The sequence below is a fragment of the Arachis stenosperma genome, chromosome 2 (assembly GCF_014773155.1).
Source record: "Arachis stenosperma cultivar V10309 chromosome 2, arast.V10309.gnm1.PFL2, whole genome shotgun sequence".
Lineage (NCBI taxonomy): Eukaryota > Viridiplantae > Streptophyta > Magnoliopsida > Fabales > Fabaceae > Arachis > Arachis stenosperma.
This window is the reverse complement of record NC_080378.1, coordinates 46,370,591-46,392,173: the sequence shown is the minus strand read 5'-3', so window position 1 is coordinate 46,392,173 and position 21,583 is coordinate 46,370,591. Positions and strand designations below refer to the sequence as shown.

At 34.8% G+C, this 21,583-nt stretch overlaps 1 protein-coding gene and 1 non-coding gene across 6 annotated transcripts in view; both read right to left on the bottom strand.

Moving 5' to 3' along the window:
• Window positions 1-4,109: 4,109 nt before the first annotated feature.
• LOC130964358 (small nucleolar RNA R71) lies at window positions 4,110-4,217 on the bottom strand. Its single transcript, XR_009080455.1, has one exon. It is a non-coding gene; the product is annotated as a small nucleolar RNA R71 (small nucleolar RNA).
• An 8,915-nt stretch (window positions 4,218-13,132) lies between these two features.
• Window positions 13,133-21,583, bottom strand: part of LOC130957931 (actin-related protein 2/3 complex subunit 2B) — a 49,154-nt gene continuing 40,703 nt past the window's right edge. For 3 of the 5 annotated variants that reach the window (XM_057884800.1, XM_057884806.1, XM_057884792.1), the window contains 7 exons: window positions 18,323-18,489; window positions 17,104-17,181; window positions 16,889-17,021; window positions 14,616-14,707; window positions 14,457-14,513; window positions 14,247-14,304; window positions 13,133-13,505 (listed from right to left, as the gene is read on the bottom strand). In XM_057884800.1, coding sequence (XP_057740783.1) covers window positions 13,312-13,505; window positions 14,247-14,304; window positions 14,457-14,513; window positions 14,616-14,707; window positions 16,889-17,021; window positions 17,104-17,181; window positions 18,323-18,489 — 779 coding nt within the window. In that variant the 3' untranslated portion in view covers window positions 13,133-13,311. The remainder of the gene's footprint in view (window positions 13,506-14,246; window positions 14,305-14,456; window positions 14,514-14,615; window positions 14,708-16,888; window positions 17,022-17,103; window positions 17,182-18,322; window positions 18,490-21,583) is intronic. The other 2 variants (XM_057884821.1, XM_057884813.1) reach the window with 2 other exon arrangements.

The following is a 21,583-nucleotide window of genomic DNA, read 5'->3' as shown; positions in this document are numbered from 1 at the left end:
TGAGTAAAAGTTTCATCCAGAAAAGTGTTTCACCGTGGGGAGCGCTAGTGCTACTGGTAAAAAAGAAGGATGGGAGTATGCGCCTATGAGTTGACTATCGGCAGCTGAACAAGGTTACTGTGAAGAATAAGTATCTGTTACCAAGGATCGATGGCCTAATGGATCAACTTCAGGGAGTCGGAGTATTTTCTAAGATTGATTTGCGATCTGGTAATCACCAGATAAGGGTTAAAGATGAGGACATTCCGAAGACTGCTTTCAGGATGCAATATGGTCACTATGAATACACGGTAATGTCTTCCGGGTTAACCAATGCTCCGGCAGTATTCATGGACTACATGAACCGAAGCTTCCGTCCATTTATGGATAAGTTTGTAGTCGTCTTTATTGATGACATACTGATTTACTACAAGAACAATGAAGAGCATTCGGATCACTTGCGAATTGTGCTACAAATATTGAAGGAAAGAAAATTGTATGCCAAGTTATCTAAATGCAAATTCTGGAAGAGCGTGGTGATGTTTCTTGGCTATGTGGTAAGTCATTGATGAGCGGATAATTTGTACGCTTTTTGGCATTGTTTTTAGTATGTTTTTAGTATGTTTTAGTTAGTTTTTAGTATATTTTTATTAGTTTTTAGTTAAAATTCACTTTTCTGGACTTTACTATGAGTTTGTGTGTTTTTCTGTGATTTCAGGTATTTTCTGGCTGAAATTGAGGGACCTGAGCAAAAATCTGATTCAGAGACTGAAAAGGACTGCAGATGCTGTTGGATTCTGACCTCCCTACACTCGAAGTGGATTTTCTGGAGCTACAGAAGCCCAATTGGCGCGCTCTCAACGGAGTTGGAAAGTAGACATCCTGGGCTTTCCAGAAATATATGATAGTCCATACTTTGCCCAAGATTTGATGGCCCAAACTGGCGTTCAAAGTCACCCTCAGAATTCCCAGCGTTAAACGCCGGAACTGGCACCAAAGTGGGAGTTAAACGCCCAAACTGGCACAAAAGCTGGCGTTTAACTCCAAGAAGAGTCTCTACACGAAAATGCTTCATTGCTCAGCCCAAGCACACACCAAGTGGGCCCGAAAGTGGATTTTTATGTCATTTACTCATCTCTGTACACCCTAGGCTACTAGTTTCCTATAAATAGGACCTTTTACTATTGTATTTTCATCTTCTGATCTTTGGAATCTTTTGATCTTTAGATCTTTTGATCACTTTGGGAGGCTGGCCATTCGGCCATGCCTAGACCTTGTTCTTATGTATTTTCAACGGTGGAGTTTCTACACACCATAGATTAAGGTGTGGAGCTCTGCTGTACCTCGAGTATTAATGCAATTACTATTGTTCTTCTATTCAATTCAGCTTGTTCTTGTTCCAAGATATCACTTGTTCTTCAACTTGACGAATGTGATGATCCGTGACACTCATCATCATTCTCACCTATGAACGTGTGACTGACAACCACCTCCGTTCTACCTTAGATTGGGTGAATATCTCTTGGATTCCTGATACACGATGCATGGTTGATCGCCTGACAACCGAGCGCTCGCCTGACAAACGAGCCAGCCATTCCGTGAGATCAGAGTCTTCGTGGTATAGGCAAGAACTGATGGCGGCATTCAAGAGAATCCGGAAGGTCTAAACCTTGTCTGTGGTATTCTGAGTAGGATTCAATGATTGAATGACTGTGACGAGCTTCAAACTCCTGAGGGCGGGGCGTTAGTGACAGACGCAAAAGAATCACTGGATTCTATTCTGGCCTGATTGAGAACCGACAGATGGATAGCCGTGCCGTGACAGGGTGCGTTGAACATTTCCACTGAGAGGATGGCAGGTAGCCACTGACAACGGTGAAACCCTTGCATAAGCTTGCCATGGAAAGGAGTAAGAAGGATTGGATGAAGACAGTAGGAAAGCAGAGAGACGGAAGGGACAACCATCTTCATACGCTTATCTGAAGCTCTCACCAATGATATACATAAGTGTCTCTATCTTTATCTTTATGTTTTATTCATATATCACCCATAACCATTTGAGTCTGCCTGACTAAGATTTACAAGGTGACCATAGCTTGCTTCATACCAACAATCTCCGTGGGATCGACCCTTACTCGCGTAAGGTTTATTACTTGGACGACCCAGTGCACTTGCTGGTTAGTTGTGCGGTGTTGTGATAGAGAGTTGAGATTGCAATGAGCGTACCATGTTGATGGCGCCATTGATGATCACAATTTTGTGCACCAAGTTTTTGGCGCCGTTGCCGGGGATTGTTTCGAGTATGGACAACTGACGGTTCATCTTGTTGCTTAGATTAGGTATTTTTCAGAGTTCTTAAGAATGAATTCTAGTGTTTCAAGGTGATGTTCTTATCATCACCAAAGCTGATTGATTATCATCAATTTAGCTCTTGAATGCAATGTCTTGCTGAAGCTTGGCTATCCATGTCTAATTCCTTTAGACTGAAGCTTTAGACTAACATTGCATGATTCCTGGAATTCTCATTAAGAATTTTGATACCTTTATTTTCCTTTTCACTTAATTTTCGAAAAATCCAAAAAAAAAAATTATTATTACAAAATCATAAAATCCAAAAATATTTTATGCTTCTTGTCAAGTCTAATGTCTCATTTTAAGTTTGGTGTCTTGCATGCATTGTTTATTTGATCTTGGTTCTATTTTCAAGTCAATAGTACAAGGAACTGAAGATTCAGAACATGCAGCAGAGGAATTACACAAGAAAAAGCTGGGCGTTCAAAACGCCCAGTGAAGAAGGACAGACTGGCGTTTAAACGCCAGCCAGGGTGCCTGGTTGGGCGTTTAACACCCAAAAAGGTAGTGCATTGGGCGTTAAACGCCGGAATGTGCACCATTCTGGGCGTTTAACGCCAGGATGGCACAAGAGGGAAGATTCTGTTTTTAATTCAGATTTTTTTTCAAGTTTTCAAAGTTTTTCAAAATCAAATCTTTTTCAAATCAAATCTTTTCAATCAAATGTTTTCAAAATCAATTTCTTTCCTTTTTCAAAGATACTTGCTAACAATTAATGATTTGATTCAACATTTCAAGTATGTTGCCTTTTCTATTGAGAAAGGTTTAATGTTTAAATCATATCTTTTCTTGTTAGCCAAGTCATTAATTTTTAAAATCAAGTCTTTTTAAAAATTGTTTTCAAATCATATCTTTTCAATCATATCTTTTTAAAACCATAATTTTTCAATCATATCTTTTTCAAACTAGTTTTCAATCATATCTTTTTGGTTTCTTTTTTTTTCCAAAATCTTTTTCAAAAAAATTACTTGATTTCTTTCCCACTCTTGGTTTTCGAAAATCAATTAAAGTTTTTCAAAATGTTTTCAAAATCTTTCACTTAATTTTCGAAAATCTCTTCCTCTCTTCTCACATCCTTCTATTTATGGAGTATCACTCCTCCTCAATGCACAATTCGAACTCTGTCTCACTAAGTTCGAATTCTTCTACCTCTTTCTTCTATTTTTCTTTTTCTCTGACACCTCAAGGAATCTCTATACTGTGACATAGAGGATTCCATATTTTCTTGTTCTCTTCTCTTTCATATGAGCAGGAACAAAGACAAAGGCATTCTTGTTGAAGCTGACCCTGAACCTGAAAGGACCTTGAAGCGAAAGCTAAGAGAAGCTAAGGCACAACTCTCTGTAGAGGACCTAACAGAAATCTTCAAAGAAGAAGAACCCATGGCAGCCGAAAACAACAACAATGCAAGGAAGGTGCTGGGTGACTTTACTGCACCTACTCCCGACTTCTATGGGAGAAGCATCTCTATCCCTGCCATTGGAGCAAACAACTTTGAACTTAAGCCTCAATTAGTTTCTCTAATGCAACAGAATTGCAAGTTCTATGGACTTCCATTGGAAGATCCTCATCAGTTCTTAGCTGAATTCTTACAAATCTGTGACACTGTCAAGACTAATGGGGTTAACCCTGAGGTCTACAGACTTATGCTATTCCCTTTTGCTGTAAGAGACAGAGCTAGGACATGGTTGGACTTACAACCTAAAGACAGCCTGAACTCTTGGGAAAAGCTAGTCAATGCCTTCTTGGCAAAGTTCTTTCCACCTCAAAAATTGAGTAAGCTTAGAGTGGAAGTCCAAACCTTCAGACAGAAGAAAGGAGAATCCCTCTATGAAGCTTGGGAAAGATACAAACAATTGATCAGAAAATGTCCTTCTGACATGCTTTCTGAATGGAGCATCATAGGTATTTTCTATGATGGTCTCTCTGAACTGTCCAAGATGTCTTTGGATAGCTCTGCCGGAGGATCTCTTCATCTGAAGAAGACACCTACAGAAGCTCAAGAGCTCATTGAAATGGTTGCAAATAACCAATTTATGTACACTTCTGAAAGGAATCCTGTGAACAATGGGACAAGTCAGAAGAAAGGAGTTCTTGAGATTGATACTCTGAATGCCGTATTGGCTCAGAACAAAATATTGACTCAGCAAGTCAATTTGATTTCTCAAAGTCTGTCTGGAATGCAAAATGCACCAAGCAGTACTAAGGATGCTTCATCTGAAGAAGAAGCTTATGATCCTGAGAACCCTTCAATGGAAGAGGTGAATTACATGGGAGAACCCTATGGAAACACCTATAATTCTTCATGGAGAAATCATCCAAATTTCTCATGGAAGAATCAAGAGAGACCCCAACAAGGTTTCAACAACAATAATGGTGGAAGAAACAGGGTTAGCAATGGCAAGCCTTTTCCATCATCTTCTCAGCAACAGACAGAGAATTATAAGCAGAGCCACTCTAACTTAGCAACCATGGTCTCTGATCTAATCAAAACCACTCAAAGTTTCATGACTGAAACAAGGTCCTCCATTAGGAATTTGGAGGCACAAGTGGGACAGTTGAGCAAGAAAATCACTGAACTCCCTCCTAGTACTCTTCCAAGTAATACAGAAGAAAATCCAAAAGGAGAGTGCAAGGCCATCAACATGGCCGAATTTGGAGAGGAAGGAGAGGAAGTGAACGCCACTGAGGAAGACCTCAATGGGCGTGCACTGACCTCCACTGAGTTCCCCAATGAGGAACCATGGGAATCTGAGGCTCAAAATGAGATCATAGAGATTCCATTGGACTTACTTCTGCCTTTCATGAGCTCTGATGAGTATTCCTCCTCTGAAGAGGATGAGTATGTCACTGAAGAGCAAGTTGCTAAATACCTTGGAGCAATCATGAAGCTAAATGACAAGTTATTTGGTAATGAGACTTGGGAGGATGAATCCCCTTTGCTCACCAAAGAACTGGATGACTTGTCTAGGCAGAAATTACCTCAAAAGAGACAAGATCGTGGAAAGTTTTCAATACCTTGTACCATAGGCACCATGACCTTCAAGAAGGCTCTGTGTGACTTAGGGTCAAGTGTAAACCTCATGCCTCTCTCTGTAATGGAGAAGCTAGGGATCTCTGAGGTACAAGCTGCAAAAATCTCACTAGAGATGGCAGACAATTCAAGAAAACAAGCTTATGGACTTGTAGAGGATGTTTTGGTGAAGATTGAAGACCATTACATCCCTGCTGATTTCATAGTCCTAGAAACTGGGAAGTGCATGGATGAATCCATCATCCCTGGCAGACCCTTCTTAGCCACAGCAAAGGCTGTGATTGATGTTGATAGAGGTGAACTGATCATTCAAGTGAATGAGGAATCCTTTGTGTTTAAGGCTCAAGGATATCCCTCTGTCACCATGGAGAGGAAGCATGAGGAGCTTCTCTCAAAACAGAGTCAAACAGAGCCCCCACAGTCAAACTCTAAGTTTGGTGTTGGGAGGCCACAACCAAACTCTAAGTTTGGTGTTGAACCCCCACATTCAAACTCTAAGTTTGGTGTTGGGAGGTTCCAACATTGCTCTGAGCATCTGTGAGGCTCCATGAGAGCCCTCTGTCAAGCTACTGACATTAAAGAAGCGCTTGTTGGGAGGCAACCCAATGTTATATTTTATCTATTTCCCTTTGTTATTTTATGTTTTTTGTAGGTTGATGATCATAAGAAGTCACAAAATCAATTGAAAAAGCAAAACAGAATGAAAAACAGGAAGAAAAACAGCACACCCTGGAGGAAGAACCTACTGGCGTTTAAACGCTAGTAAGGCTAGCAGGTGGGCGTTTAACGCCCAGTCTGGCACCATTCTGGGCGTTTAACGCCAGAAAGGGGCACCAGCCCGGCGTTTAATGCCAGAATTGGCTCAAAACGCATTTTTGCATGCCATTTGGTGCAGGGATGACTTTTCCTTGACACCTCAGGATCTGTGGACCCCACAGGATCCCCACCTACCCCACCACCCTCTCTCTTCTTCTTCACCCATTTACCAATCACCTCAACACCTCTTCCCCAAAAACCCTTCACCTATCAAATCCCATCTTTCTCTTCACCACTCACATCCATCCTTCATAAAACCCCACCTACCTCACCATTCAAATTCAAACCACTTTCCCTCCCAAACCTTCCCCTTTTGGCCGAACCACAAAGCCATCTCCCTCTCCTCCATTTCTTCTTCTTCTACTCTCTTCTTTCTTCTTTTGCTCGAGGACGAGCAAACCTTTTATGTTTGGTGTGGTAAAAGCGTTGCTTTTCGTTTTTCCATAACCATTTATGGCATCCAAGGCCGGAGAAACCTCTAGAAAGAGGAAAGGGAAGGCAAAAGCCTCCACCTCCGAGTCATGGGAGAAGGAGAGATTCATCTCAAGGGTGCATCAAGACCACTTCTATGAAGTTGTGGCCTTGAAGAAGGTGATCCCCGAGGTCCCTTTTTCACTCAAAAAGAGTGAATATCCGGAGATCCGACATGAGATTCGAAGAAGAGGTTGGGAAGTTCTCACCAACCCCATTCAACAAGTCAGAATCTTAATGGTTCAAGAGTTCTATGCCAATGCATGGATCACCAAGAACCATGATCAAAGTGTGAACCCGGATCCAAAGAATTGGCTTACTATGGTTCGGGGGAAATACTTGGATTTTAGTCCGGAAAATGTGAGGTTGGCATTCAACTTGCCCATGATGCAAGGAGATGAACATCCTTACACAAGAAGGGTCAACTTTGATCAAAGGTTGGACCAAGTCCTCACTGACATTTGTGAAGAGGGCGCCCAATGGAAGAGAGATTCAAGAGAGAAGCCGGTTCAATTAAGAAGGCATGACCTCAAGCCTGTGGCTAGAGGATGGTTGGAGTTTATCCAACGCTCAATCATTCCCACTAGCAACCGGTCCGAAGTTACTCTAGACCGGGCCATCATGATCCATAGCATCATGATTGGAGAAGAAGTGGAAGTTCATGAGGTTATAGCCCAAGAACTCTATAAGGTGGTGGACAAGTCCTCCACCTTGGCAAGGTTAGCCTTTCCTCATCTCATTTGTCACCTCTGTTATTCAGTAGGAGTTGACATAGAAGGAGACATCCTCATTGATGAGGACAAGCCCATCACTAAGAAAAGGATGGAGCAAACAAGAGACCCCTCTCATCATGAGATCCCTGAGATGCCTCAAGGGATGCACTTTCCTCCACAAGACTATTGGGAGCAACTGAACACCTCCCTAGGAGAATTAAGTTCCAACATGGAACAACTAAGGGTGGAGCACCAAGAACATTCCATCCTCCTCCATGAAATTAGAGAAGATCAAAGAATCATGAGAGAGGAGCAACAAAGACAAGGAAGAGACATTGAGGAGCTCAAGTACTCCATAAGATCTTCAAGAGGAAGAACAAGCCGCCATCACTGAGGTGGACCCGTTCTTTAATCTCCTTGTTCTTTATTTTCTTGTTTTTCGAATTTTCATGCTTATGTTTATCCATGTTTATGTCTTATAATCATTAGTGTCTTAGTGTCTATGCCTTAAAGTTATGAATGTCCTATGAATCCATCACCTTTTTTAAATGAAAAATGTCCTTAATTGAAAAAGAGAAGAATTGCATGAATTTTGAATTTTATAACAGATTAATTATTTTGATGTGGTGGCAACACTTTTGTTTTCTGAATGTATGCTTAAACAGTGCATATGTCTTTTGAATTTGTGGTTCATGAATGTTGGCTCTTGAAAGAATGATGAAAAAGGAGACATGTTACTGAGGATCTAAAAAATCATAAAAATGATTCTTGAAGCAAGAAAAAGCAGTGACTACAAAAAAAACAAAAAAAAAGAGAGAGAAAGAGAAAAAGAAAGAAAAAGAAAGAAATAAAGTTGTGATCCAAGGCAAAAAGAGTGTGCTTAAGAACCCTGGACACCTCTAATTGGGGACTCTAGCAAAGCTGAGTCACAATCTGAAAAGGTTCACCCAATTATGTGTCTGTGGCATGTATGTATCCGGTGGTAATACTGGAAGACAGAGTGCTTTGGGCCACGGCCAAGACTCATAAAGTAGCTGTGTTCAAGAATCATCATACTTAACTAGGAGAATCAATAACACTATCTGGATTCTGAGTTCCTAAAGAAGCCAATCATTCTGAATTTCAAGGGATAGAGCGAGATGCCAAAACTATTCAGAGGCAAAAAGCTAAAAGCCCCGCTCATCTAATTAATACTGATCTTCATAGATGTTTTTGAAATTCATTGCATATTCTCTTCTCTTTATATTATTTGATTTTCAGTCGCTTGAGGACAAGCAACAATTTAAGTTTGGTGTTGTGATGAGCGGATAATTTGTACGCTTTTTGGCATTGTTTCTAGTATGTTTTTAGTATGTTTTAGTTAGTTTTTAGTATATTTTTATTAGTTTTTAGTTAAAATTCACTTTTCTGGACTTTACTATGAGTTTGTGTGTTTTTCTGTGATTTCAGGTATTTTCTGGCTGAAATTGAGGGACCTGAGCAAAAATCTGATTCAGAGACTGAAAAGGACTGCAGATGCTGTTGGATTCTGACCTCCCTACACTCGAAGTGGATTTTCTGGAGCTACAGAAGCCCAATTGGCGCGCTCTCAACGGAGTTGGAAAGTAGACATCCTGGGCTTTCCAGCAATATATGATAGTCTATACTTTGCCCAAGATTTGATGGCCCAAACTGGCGTTCAAAGTCACCCTCAGAATTCCCAGCGTTAAACGCCGGAACTGGCACCAAAGTGGGAGTTAAACGCCCAAACTGGCACAAAAGCTGGCGTTTAACTCCAAGAAGAGTCTCTACACGAAAATGCTTCATTGCTCAGCCCAAGCACACACCAAGTGGGCCCGGAAGTGGATTTTTATGTCATTTACTCATCTCTGTACACCCTAGGCTACTAGTTTCCTATAAATAGGACCTTTTACTATTGTATTTTCATCTTCTGATCTTTGGAATCTTTTGATCTTTAGATCTTTTGATCACTTTGGGAGGCTGGCCATTCGGCCATGCCTAGACCTTGTTCTTATGTATTTTCAACGGTGGAGTTTCTACACACCATAGATTAAGGTGTGGAGCTCTGCTGTACCTCGAGTATTAATGCAATTACTATTGTTCTTCTATTCAATTCAGCTTGTTCTTGTTCCAAGATATCACTTGTTCTTCAACTTGACGAATGTGATGATCCGTGACACTCATCATCATTCTCACCTATGAACGTGTGACTGACAACCACCTCCGTTCTACCTTAGATTGGGTGAATATCTCTTGGATTCCTGATACACGATGCATGGTTGATCGCCTGACAACCGAGCGCTCGCCTGACAAACGAGCCAGCCATTCCGTGAGATCAGAGTCTTCGTGGTATAGGCAAGAACTGATGGCGGCATTCAAGAGAATCCGGAAGGTCTAAACCTTGTCTGTGGTATTCTGAGTAGGATTCAATGATTGAATGACTGTGACGAGCTTCAAACTCCTGAGGGCGGGGCGTTAGTGACAGACGCAAAAGAATCACTGGATTCTATTCTGGCCTGATTGAGAACCGACAGATGGATAGCCGTGCCGTGACAGGGTGCGTTGAACATTTCCACTGAGAGGATGGGAGGTAGCCACTGACAACGGTGAAACCCTTGCATAAGCTTGCCATGGAAAGGAGTAAGAAGGATTGGATGAAGACAGTAGGAAAGCAGAGAGACGGAAGGGACAAGCATCTTCATACGCTTATCTGAAGCTCTCACCAATGATATACATAAGTGTCTCTATCTTTATCTTTATGTTTTATTCATATATCACCCATAACCATTTGAGTCTGCCTGACTAAGATTTACAAGGTGACCATAGCTTGCTTCATACCAACAATCTCCGTGAGATCGACCCTTACTCGCATAAGGTTTATTACTTGGACGACCCAGTGCACTTGCTGGTTAGTTGTGCGGAGTTGTGATAGAGAGTTGAGATTGCAATGAGCGTACCATGTTGATGGCGCCATTGATGATCACAATTTCGTGCACCAGTCATCAAAGAATTATTGTGGATCCTGCTAAGGTTGAGGCTGTAATGGACTGGGGGCGACCAACTTCTGTGACGGAGAGTAGGAGTTTTCTCAGTTTACCGAGTTATTACCGAAGGTTCATCAAAGGGGTTTCACAACTTGCCTTGCGTTTGACCAAACTGACCAGGAAGGATGCGTCATTTTTCTGGACTTCTGAGTGCGAGGAGAGTTTTCAAGCATTGAAGCAGAAGTTAACCACCGCACCTGTAAATGATAAATTATGTATGAAAAATACAGAGAACTGAAGTATATATATGTGATGTCATGGCTGTAAAGAATGATTATGTAATGATTATAAATGATTATGAATGTTTATTGGCTTATGCACTCAATTATCTGAGATACGAGTTTCTCTGGATAAAGTACCGTGGCTTGCCACCACGTGTTTCAGGTTGAGACTCAATACTCTATTGACCCTATGTCGTAAGGGTGACTGGGCACGTATAAATTCCTGGAAAGGATACCCCCACTGAGCAAATTTTATATGAGAAAAAGCTATGCATAGACTCTTGGGGATGTGCGACGGGGGACAGTCCAGAGTTTTTTACAGCCGGACTTATCGGGTTGGCTTCATAACCGATATATGAGACTCATCAGCCATAGAATAGGCATGCATCATATGCATATTGTCTGAATTGCTTGCTTGTGCATTAATTGGGAATGCTTAAGTGATTTTGATATGTTGTTTGTTATACTTGTTATCTGTATTACTTGTATTCTACCTGGGTTTGCCATTGTCTGTTTGTTTGTCTATGTGAATTCATCGGAGTTGGAGGAACAGAGGAAAGGCAAAGAGACTAAGGGTTTTAATTCGGTTTTGGTTAAGTTAGAACCTTAGAGGACCACCCGTTTATGGTTTCTGTTTTTGTTCCTTAAGGCTTATATTATAATTTGAGTGTCGGCGTTCTAGGATTGCCTCTGGCTTTCTTGAGACCTTATATCTTATGTATGAGGCACCTTTACCATGCTGAGAACCCTCGGTTCTTATTCAATTCTATACGGATATTTGTGTTTTTCAGATGCAGGTCGAGAGGCACCTCGCTAGGCGTCTGATATTCAGCAGCAAAGTGGATCTTTGGGACTTTATTTTATGTACTATTTGTATATGCTTATATGTATAGGATTCTCCCAACAACTTGTTTTACTTTTGTACCTCTTAAAGGTGTTTGGAGAACTAGGGTTTTATGTATGTACTCCGGGTTTTGGGTTTGATATATACATGTATGTGAATATTCTCTGGCCAGCCTTAGCTTCGCAGGTTGAGTTAGGAACTTGTTATTTTGTACTCTTGACCCTCTAATCTTGTTTCTGTATAAATATTTTTATGAACCTTATCTTTCTTCGTGCGCAAGTTAACCTTATTCTTGAGCGTTGCACTTTTAATTTCGCGAATTTGTTTTACCTATTCTTCAAGGCTCCTAGTATACTACTTTCTTTCAATTATTATACGTATATATATTTTATTATAAAGATCATAATACCACACCACCTCTATTTTACGACTTAAGCATAAAGTTCTCTATGGTAGGGTGTTACAGATGGCTGGTAAGCAAAATTTTTTATTATAAAAACAAATTTTAATGTGCACGAATGGTTGAAAGTTTGGACCTTAATTAGTAATTACCACTACTTTTTTCTCCAATTCTCAACATCCACCAAGAGCCACTAACAGCAACAGACGCATATACACCTGCTTCCTTAGAAGCTCTTTCTGGAAGAACTAATTAAACTAACATTACAAATGAATGGGCGTAAAAAAATGAGTCAAATTGGATGCAAATTATATTGATTAATGGGTGTAAAATTATTTGAACTATAATGCTTTTTTTTTTCTTTTCTTATGTAGATGAAGGTTTTAAAATTTTCAACAATAACGAAAAATTATTAGTAGAAATTGAATAGAATAAACTTAGGATAGTCTCATAGAGTAGGACATAAAGACAAACCTTCCAACATTTCCATCATTACATTTTCTACATTTGTACGAGTTATATTGATTTTTGTTAAAGGTTTTCTCCCTCCAACTCATTTTCTTTGTGCACGCGAATAGAAAAATTAATTTGGTAGATGAACTCTTTGGGTGGGAGAAGAAGAAGAAAGCATAGGAAAGATTGAGAATTCAGTAAACAATTGATGAAGGGTATGAGGAAAGGATTCTTTTTTGTTTCAGCATGAGCGTGTATACACACGTGCTCTTTTTAGAGTATTGTGCCTTTTTTAGGATTGGATCCTCTTAATTTTAAATTTTATTTGAGAAGATAAAGTATAATTTTTTATCATTTATTTTATAGATAGGACAAAAAAATTATGAAAGAGAAAATATTTAAAGATAAAATATCACACTTTATCTTCTAAAATAAAAAATTTAAAATTTAGAAAATTCAAATTTTTTTTTTACACATACGTAAAAGATACTATTGTTGCCAAATATTGGCCAAAATATTTTGGATAGAGACGTCGATATGTCATTGCCACACTAATTCCTTGTGATCCGTTGACATACTCTAAAATGTTTAAGCATCAACATTGAGAAGAGCTCTGATTAATTAGTGTTTTTGTTCCTTCCATCGAATGTTCGAGTAAGAGACATGTCCTATAAACATATATTCCAATCTCTAGTTCTAGTTGTTTCAATGATTTCCGGACATTATATTTTAGTTCATATTTTAAATCATATGTCGTACGAATATCGTACTTCTTTACAATCAAGAAGTTGATAACTGTCACCAAAAAAAAAGAAGTTGATAACTGAATATCGTACGTCTTTACAATCAAGAAGTTGAAAGTCAGATTTTATAGTAAGACATGAATGAAAATTGTGTGATCAATAGTTGTCTTTCATGTCCAGCTAACATAATTGAAGACCATATCCATATATTACATAGAAACTAATAAAGCTACCTAAAAATCTAATCCAACTTCGTATATTCTCTTGAAGAAAATTTTGGTAACCTCAACCACCGTTGACGAAATCGTCCAAATCCTTGAATCTTAAGTCGAAAGTGAATCCTCTTTAGTTTTCTTCCAAGGTTTCCCCATCTTTGTTTCAGGATGCTGTATTTAGATGATCTTACTAGTCTTTTTGTACAACTACATCCTGCATCTTCAAAGAAATGTTAAATGAACAGAGAGGATGATGTAAAGAAATTTTATTCAATTTCCAACGTTATGTTCTCTTCTATCTGCACGTTATATTAGACAAGTTTAGACTTAGAGCCTAATATTGAAATAACAGCAAATCCATTATGGTCGCTACCAAATTTTGTTTCACATATAACATATTAGTTCTGAAGGAGAAGAAATTCACAAATTAAATATCTTTTATTTTTTCAAATATTAAAAAAATTTTAGTTTCTAATATAAAACAATAGAAGAGTTAATTTGATCTTTTACTTTCTAATAAATGAAAAGAAAATTTAAAAAAAAAGGAACCACTCTGTCTTTCATCAATTAAATATTAAGAACCAATACATTTGATATTTTAAAAGGGTAGGAATTATGTTGTCAATTTATTTTGTTAGAAATTAATTCATTTGATGCCGAATTTATTGAAAACTATTTTGGAAGGTTTATTCGTGAAATAATTTATTACTAGTATTATAATAATAAGCTGCTATTGAAGAATTGTTTTCGTTTCAAAATAAATAATGTTTAAATTTTTTTGAAGTATCCAGACACAAATATTGGGAAACTAATAAACATATATATAGACCAAGGTTTATTTGTCCAAATAAATTTTCAATATAAAAAACTTTTAGACTAACATTTAATTAAAACATAAAAAGTATGTTCATGAAACAAGTTTATACTATGAATCATGGAATGTGATCGCAATATAGCTAACCTTGATGCCTTGTGATTTGTTCATTATCTTGCTCCAATGACTCTCTATGGTGTAGGACCTGCATAAAAAAGAAAAAAGAAAAAAAAAGTTCATCAATGTATAAGTAGGTTAAGCTGTAAATATGGTATTTCTATGTTGTATACAAATTAAAAAAAAAAAATAGATTTTTGGCCAATATAGCAAATGTCTTTTTCTATCTTTTTTTCTTACCTCAACCAGATTTTCTAAGCGTTTCCTCATTCTTCTTTGGATAAAACCTTTAGTGATCTGTGGTATACAAATGCCAAACAAAATGTCATAAGAAAAGAATAGTTATTTGAACTAGAACTTGTGCATAAGAAGGAATATTGATATTAACACGTATATTACCTTTACATGGTACCTAACATAGGCATTAAAATTTAATAGATTCCAAACAGTTTTATCTAGCCTTTTGCCATCAACATGGTGAGAAGAGATATCTGTTAGTCATGAAAACAATGTTAGCCCACGATTTATTAGAATCCATTTTACATGAAACAATTCTTTTTCTTATTTTATGTGAATCCAAATTTCAAATAATGAAATCACGAATAAACTACCAATTTTGTTTTCGAAAAATTGGATTTTGATTTTGGAGACTTATTTAGTTTTAGGAGGAGTTAAAATTTTAGTTTTATTTTTAATCTTTTGGTTGTCTTTGAATTTTGTTGTTAAGATAGAAACATAAATATGGAAGGACAAATAATGAGAATAATATTTTTTTTCCACTTTTATAAATTACAAGAAAACGAGAATATTTTGTTTTTGACCAAAAAAATTGAATATATTTGCTCCTGAGTCCTGTCTACACCAAGCACAGATCTTAAAAAATTGAAACCATAAGTATATCTAATATAAAAATAAAAACTTAATTCTATAAATACTAAAATATGTAACACTATGAAAATTAAAGGTCAATGGTTCGAAAAGCTGAGTCTAGCCATATTTATATAGGGGTGTGTGTGTCTAATATGCAAGAAAAAAAAAGATCGTTTTTTACTACTTTGTCCTTTAAGGCTTAAGCTTTTAATTTTTGGATCACTGAATGAAAAAAATTATTTATTAAAAGAGAAATATTATTAGAAAGTTCTCAAAATTTATTATTTTTTATCATTAGTTAGTCTTTAATATTTAAAAATATAGAAAAGATATATTATTAGATTACTAGACCAAATAAATTGAATTAATGACTAATTAAGTAATAGCTAAAAATAATAAATTTTGATAGTCTCCTAGCTATAATTTCTCTTATTAAAATGAATAGATTAACTCAATATTAGAATGAACTTTGAACTCTTTTTTAAAGTGTAAAACTTTTAAAACAATTTGCTTGTTCTTTTAAATAGATCACAATAGATGGAGCATTTTCCATAAAGAAAAAAAATTATTTATTAAAATAAATAGATGGAGTATTTTTTAAATTTGTTTTTAAAAAATTTTATCAATTAAATTGATCATTCAATAAATTATGAATTAATTATATATTTTTTTAATCACTTCATTAACATTTTTTGTCAATGATTGATAACATAGAATAATGATTGATAACATAGAATATTAACTAATAGTAGCATTCATGATACCTAACATGTCCAATTAGACACACTGACCAAATATGTTTATGAAAATCTATCAACTTACTTACTAGATCATATGCTAATATAGTTTATGTAATTAAAAAAAAAGAATTAAATTAATATATTTTTATAAATATATCCAGTCAACATCTAATTGGATATGTCAAATATTATGTATGTTGTCAATTAATGTTTCATATCATTAATCGTTAACAAAAATTATTAATAAAGTGACTGAAAGACAAATATAATTAATTTGTAACTTTAAAAGACTAATTTAATTAAAAAAATTTTTTTAAGCACAAATTTAAATTATTCTTTTACCCTTTCTTTTTTCTTCTATTTTTCTAATATAATCATTTCACTTATTACTACCAACCATCCAACACCACCGTGATCCACCCACTATTGCATTCAGTCACCTTAAACTTTAAATTCTAAATATTAAAATTTTAAAAAATTTCAAATATTAATTTTTTAATATAAAATTTAAATTCTAAATTCTAAACTTCCAATTTTAAATTTTAAACGGTAAATGGTTTTTAAAATTTTTTTACTTGAATTCTAAATATTTTTTATTATTTAGTTTTAGATTTTTTTTTGTTCAAGTTCAACGCTTTTTAACTATTAACTAATTTTAAATTAGTTGGCTTAATTAATATTTAATCCTTATATACTCTTTTTCTTTAAGTGCCGTCATATACTCTCTACAACCAAATGAATTTCTATATATATCCAGTATATCTGCATTTGGAACAAAAAAAGCATCCATCGAAACTACGTTGGTGATTTGTACTGCAATCAACGTATAAAAACTTTAAATTTGGATCTTCTAAACTAAAAAAGTTAGTAAAGTAATAAAGTAAACTATTAATTATCATTGACTTTGTAACTTATATGAAATGTATATGATACTATCTTAATTTAAGAATAATTAATTTTCACTTTACCACTTTACTAACTTTCTCATATTAAAAGATCTTTATCCAAAACTTTGTAGACAAATAGTTTGTGGAATAAATTGGTGTGGGATAATAGTAATACCAAAAGAGACAAAGCCTCCATTAGTACTCAAATCCTCAAAAGCTTCTCCTCTTAGCTCTGGAGGAGGAATGGCTGACCAGCTGCATGGTGGTGCCTTGGCATATCTATCTGAACTTCCAACATCCACCAGCTCCTTTCAATAGTCATAGTAAAAAATGAGTCGATAACGAATCAACAACAAAATCTTGTGGCACTAAATAAAATCAGCAACAAACCTGGAAGAAAGCTGTTGAAATAATCACATCTGACTTTTCTGCAAACCGAATAGGGAATACTGCAATGATTTGCTGCGGCTGTTTACAGCATATTTGATTTTGTCAATATGGAAATTTTATGCATTACAATGAACAACTTTTACATGGAAGAGTAGTTTTTGGTTACTTAATTGCGGCCATTTCATGTTTCTAAAAGAAATAACATTAACAAGTAATTATTTTTTTACTATTCTAACTCTGATTATTTTAAAGTAACATTAACTAGTTGGTCAAAGTTAAAATGTATGCAGCAATAATATTTGTTTATTAACAACTTTTTTTTCTCTTGTGAATCTGATCTAAAGGATCATCCCCGATGATCTTTGATTTTATACTTAGAAAATAAGGTACCATGTAATCATTAGATGAGTAAAGATAGCTATATAACTCTTGAAAGATTAGCTGACTCACAAAATAGTACCATAAATATTTTTAATCATGTTGTGGTACCAAAAAATTATAAAATTTCGTTTTGTCTCCTGTGAACCACTAGTTTGCCTTTGCTCCTTATTGGAATACTAATTTGCTAACAAATTGGCCCTCGCATTTTGTATAAAACTTGTCGCACGGAATTCGTATTTGGCTGAGTATAATTAAATTATTAAAAAAATTAAAAATATTTTTTTTATTTTTTAGTGTATTTATCAAAATTTTAATAATAAAAATAAAATTATTAAAATAAAATATCTTTTTTAAAGTTAAAATTTACATCTTTTTTAATATATTTTATTTAAAAAATATTTTTAACATAATAAATAAACAAAAAAATATTTTTGTATTATTAAACCAAACACAGTTGTTAGATAAAAATATATTTTTACATAAATTATTCAAATATAAAATTATTTTTATTTTTTTAAAATATCTTATAAAAAAATATTTAAAAAAAGATTTTCGTATAAACTCATCCAAACATACATATCTCAATTTTCATAGAATATATCCAACTTTAAGATATTATTTTTCATCACCAAAATGATTTTTTTTTAAGATCAAAATAATATTTACTCACTAAGTCTAGGTTAAAAATTCATAAATTCACAAGTAAATAACTTCTTACATTCTCTATATCGTTTTGTTCCATTTTAAGGTTGGCAATCATGTTACAAATTTGTAATGTTGTTTCTCTTTCATGGCATCCAACACTACTTGTTCAAAGATTTGGTAACCTAGGAATTACCTGTCTAATGACAAAGAAAGGTTCTCTTGGATTGTAGACTAGTTTGATGGGTTTGTGCATCCCCTTAATTGCATTATCAGAGTTGAAATTCCACAATATTTCTTTCAGCTGTGAACTTAAAATCACCGAGTGAACTGTTGAAATTTCCTTAATTTCCTTGATATAATCTAGAACAAAGAATTAGAATTTTATCTGTATCACCGTTCATGTTTAAAAATTTAATGTATTATTTGAATGAATGCATTGTTTCACATATTTCTTGTGATTTCTTCTTGTTATCATCAAAGATTTATTGTGAAAATTACACATTCTCTGTTAGAATGACAAATACTTTTATGCATTGACCAATAGTCTCAAATTTGAATTCAGCATATTATATTATGTGTATATAAAACTCAACTATCAATTTTTTTTTTTAACCAAAGATTGACTCGAATCCGCGGCCTCTAAATGAGTATGGAGAGATTATGCCATGTGAGTTATAGCTCATTAGCAAAAACTCAACTATCAATTATCCATTAATCATTATGTATTGTGTATAAATATATGTGTTGTTTAACTCATTTTCAATGTGTATTTTGTATTTCTTTTTTTTTATCAAAGATAGAGAGACTCGAACCCGCAACCTCTTAGATAAGTATGTGAAGGCTATGTCATTTGAACTATAACTCATTAGCATGTATTTTGTATGAGGAAGTATAGGGAGCCAATGGAATATTTGTACAATGTGTACAATGGAGGTTTAAGGATGTCCGATTCAGTATTAGAGATATAACCATTAGTGTTACCTTTTTCTATCAGCTTAAGCTTTTGGAATGAGTAGTATCATGACATGGTATCAGAGCTCTAGATCCGAAGGGTCAAGAGTTCGAGTTCGACCTTTGGTGAACCCCAAAATCATATTTATTATCCCTGTATGGGTAATGTTCATTTTTTAACTCAATAGCCCATTGTACACATTGTACAAATATTCCATTAGCTCCATAGCAGGACTCATTTTGTATTTCAATATGTATCCTATACAGATAGTTATTTTTTATGTACATATAGCATGATTATTGTTATAATTAAATTTTATTATTGTAAAATATGATTAGGCTTTAAAATATCTAATTTATAAATTAAGATACCAAAATAGTAATTTAAATAATAATATATAATTTAAAATTTTATTTTTTAAGTTTTATATTTTAAAGAAATTGAGTAATTTTTTTCCTTAACAATACAATTAAAATGTCTCTTTTCTTATATATATCACTAAATAATTATTTAAAAACTTACTTCTCATACAATTAGAAGCCAATTCTTATTGTTATTCATAGTTGAAAAAGTTTTTTCAAATTAATGCAATGCTACGAGAAAAATTAAAGCTAATTTTAAAAGAAGATAAATAATACTCTTTCGAGTCGATTTCTAAGAAAGAACACCAATTTTATTTAAATTGATGATTGATAACTCTAATAACATCTACTATAAAATTTTTAAATTGACTATTAAATACCAAAAATCAAATAAAAAATTATTGTGAAGTCATATTTAATAATTTAATAAAAACAAATAAATATTATTTTGTACTATTCACAAAATTTTAAATTTTAGTGGAAGCACATGTCCCTGATGACTAAAAATCTTTAAATATAAAATTATAAAAATATAAATTTATTTAAAATGAAAGTAATGTGATTAAGTGTAATTTACTTATATGTAATTAAAAAATAATTGAGTACTATGTATAGTAAAAAAATTAATATTTTTAAAAGATAAAATTAAAATTTATTTTTATATATTGTTTTTGTCCCCAACGTTTTCGTTCTATTTAAGTCCTTAACGTTTCAAAATCATCTCAATTTTGTCCCGTCGTCAATTCTGTTAATGGATCCCTGATGGCAGGACAACATTGAGCCAATTTTGAAACGTTAGGAACTTAAATAGGACGATTGAAACATCAGGAACAACTTTAGAATTTACCTCAAACGTTGGGGACAAAAATAATACTTTACTCTAATTGAATATCTATTTATGACAATGTCTAGATATTATCTCGCTTGCGTATTGAATTTATTTTGTTTTGACACCTACACCGGGTAGGGGTGCACAAGACCCGGACTGGGCCCGGTGACTTCAGAGCTAATTTGATCCGGCTTTGTTATGGCCCAGTCAGACCCGAGGTTTCAATAGATGGTCCCAATTATTTATTAAATCAGGGTCGGGCCAAGTCTCGGGTCACCCGGCCTCGGCCCGTTGGACCCGTGTAAGCGTACAGTAAAAAAAATATATGCATTATTTTTTATTGTTTCTTGCCTTTGTATTTAATGTCCACACTCCACAATTTCACTCTTCAGGGCTTCAGGCTTCACATTTCACAGCCCACAATATTTAGGGGTTAGGACACAGCACACAACATACTCTCTCTCACTTTAAAAACGTTTCCCACTTTCCTTGAGGCGCAGCGCCATAGCCCCAACGGCCAACAGAGAGCTCCTCCTTCACACTTCCATGTCATTTGTGCTTCTTAATCTTACCTCACTCTCTCCTTCACTACCAATCTTCTTTAATTTTTTTGCGGTCCCTTTTTTCATCTTCTTCTTCCTTCTCCACCAAGTCTAATCAACCACCACAACTGCTGACCGTCAAACACCGCACGCACCAGTAACTCGCCTTCAATCACCTCTCATAGACTTAGAGTTTTCACCAACGCAGTGTTCATCGCAAGACGCATAGCAGGTAATTTGTTTTTGCTAAAAACCGTTGATTTTCATTTTTTTCTTGTAACTACTGGCCTATTGGGTGCTAAATATTTCACCTATTTTGTTTGTTTTGTTCATTTTTGGGAAGAACTAATGAAATTGTTGATATTTTTCTTGTCGTAATTGATTTAATTTTGAAAAAACCTAACAAAATTGATTTTTTTGTGTTTAATTTTCTGGTTTGTATTTTGAGTACTTTAATTATGAATTTATGAGAATTATGGGCTAGACGAAAGTAGCAAGAAGTTGTTGATTAGAGATGGGAATTAACAATTGAGAGGAATTGGGAGTAGGAACAATAATTTACAATTATAATTATTGGCTGCCTTAGCAAATTATTGGAAGTAGGAATAATAATTTTAGTTTTATAATTTGCACCACTAATAATTATAATTGATCTCTTCCACTTCAAAATTGATTGTTATTTAAAAATTGAATTTTCTAGTTTGTGCACTTTATGTTATTGTGAGTAATGCTTAGCAGCTTTGGTGAATATTGAGTAATGCTAGCTGCT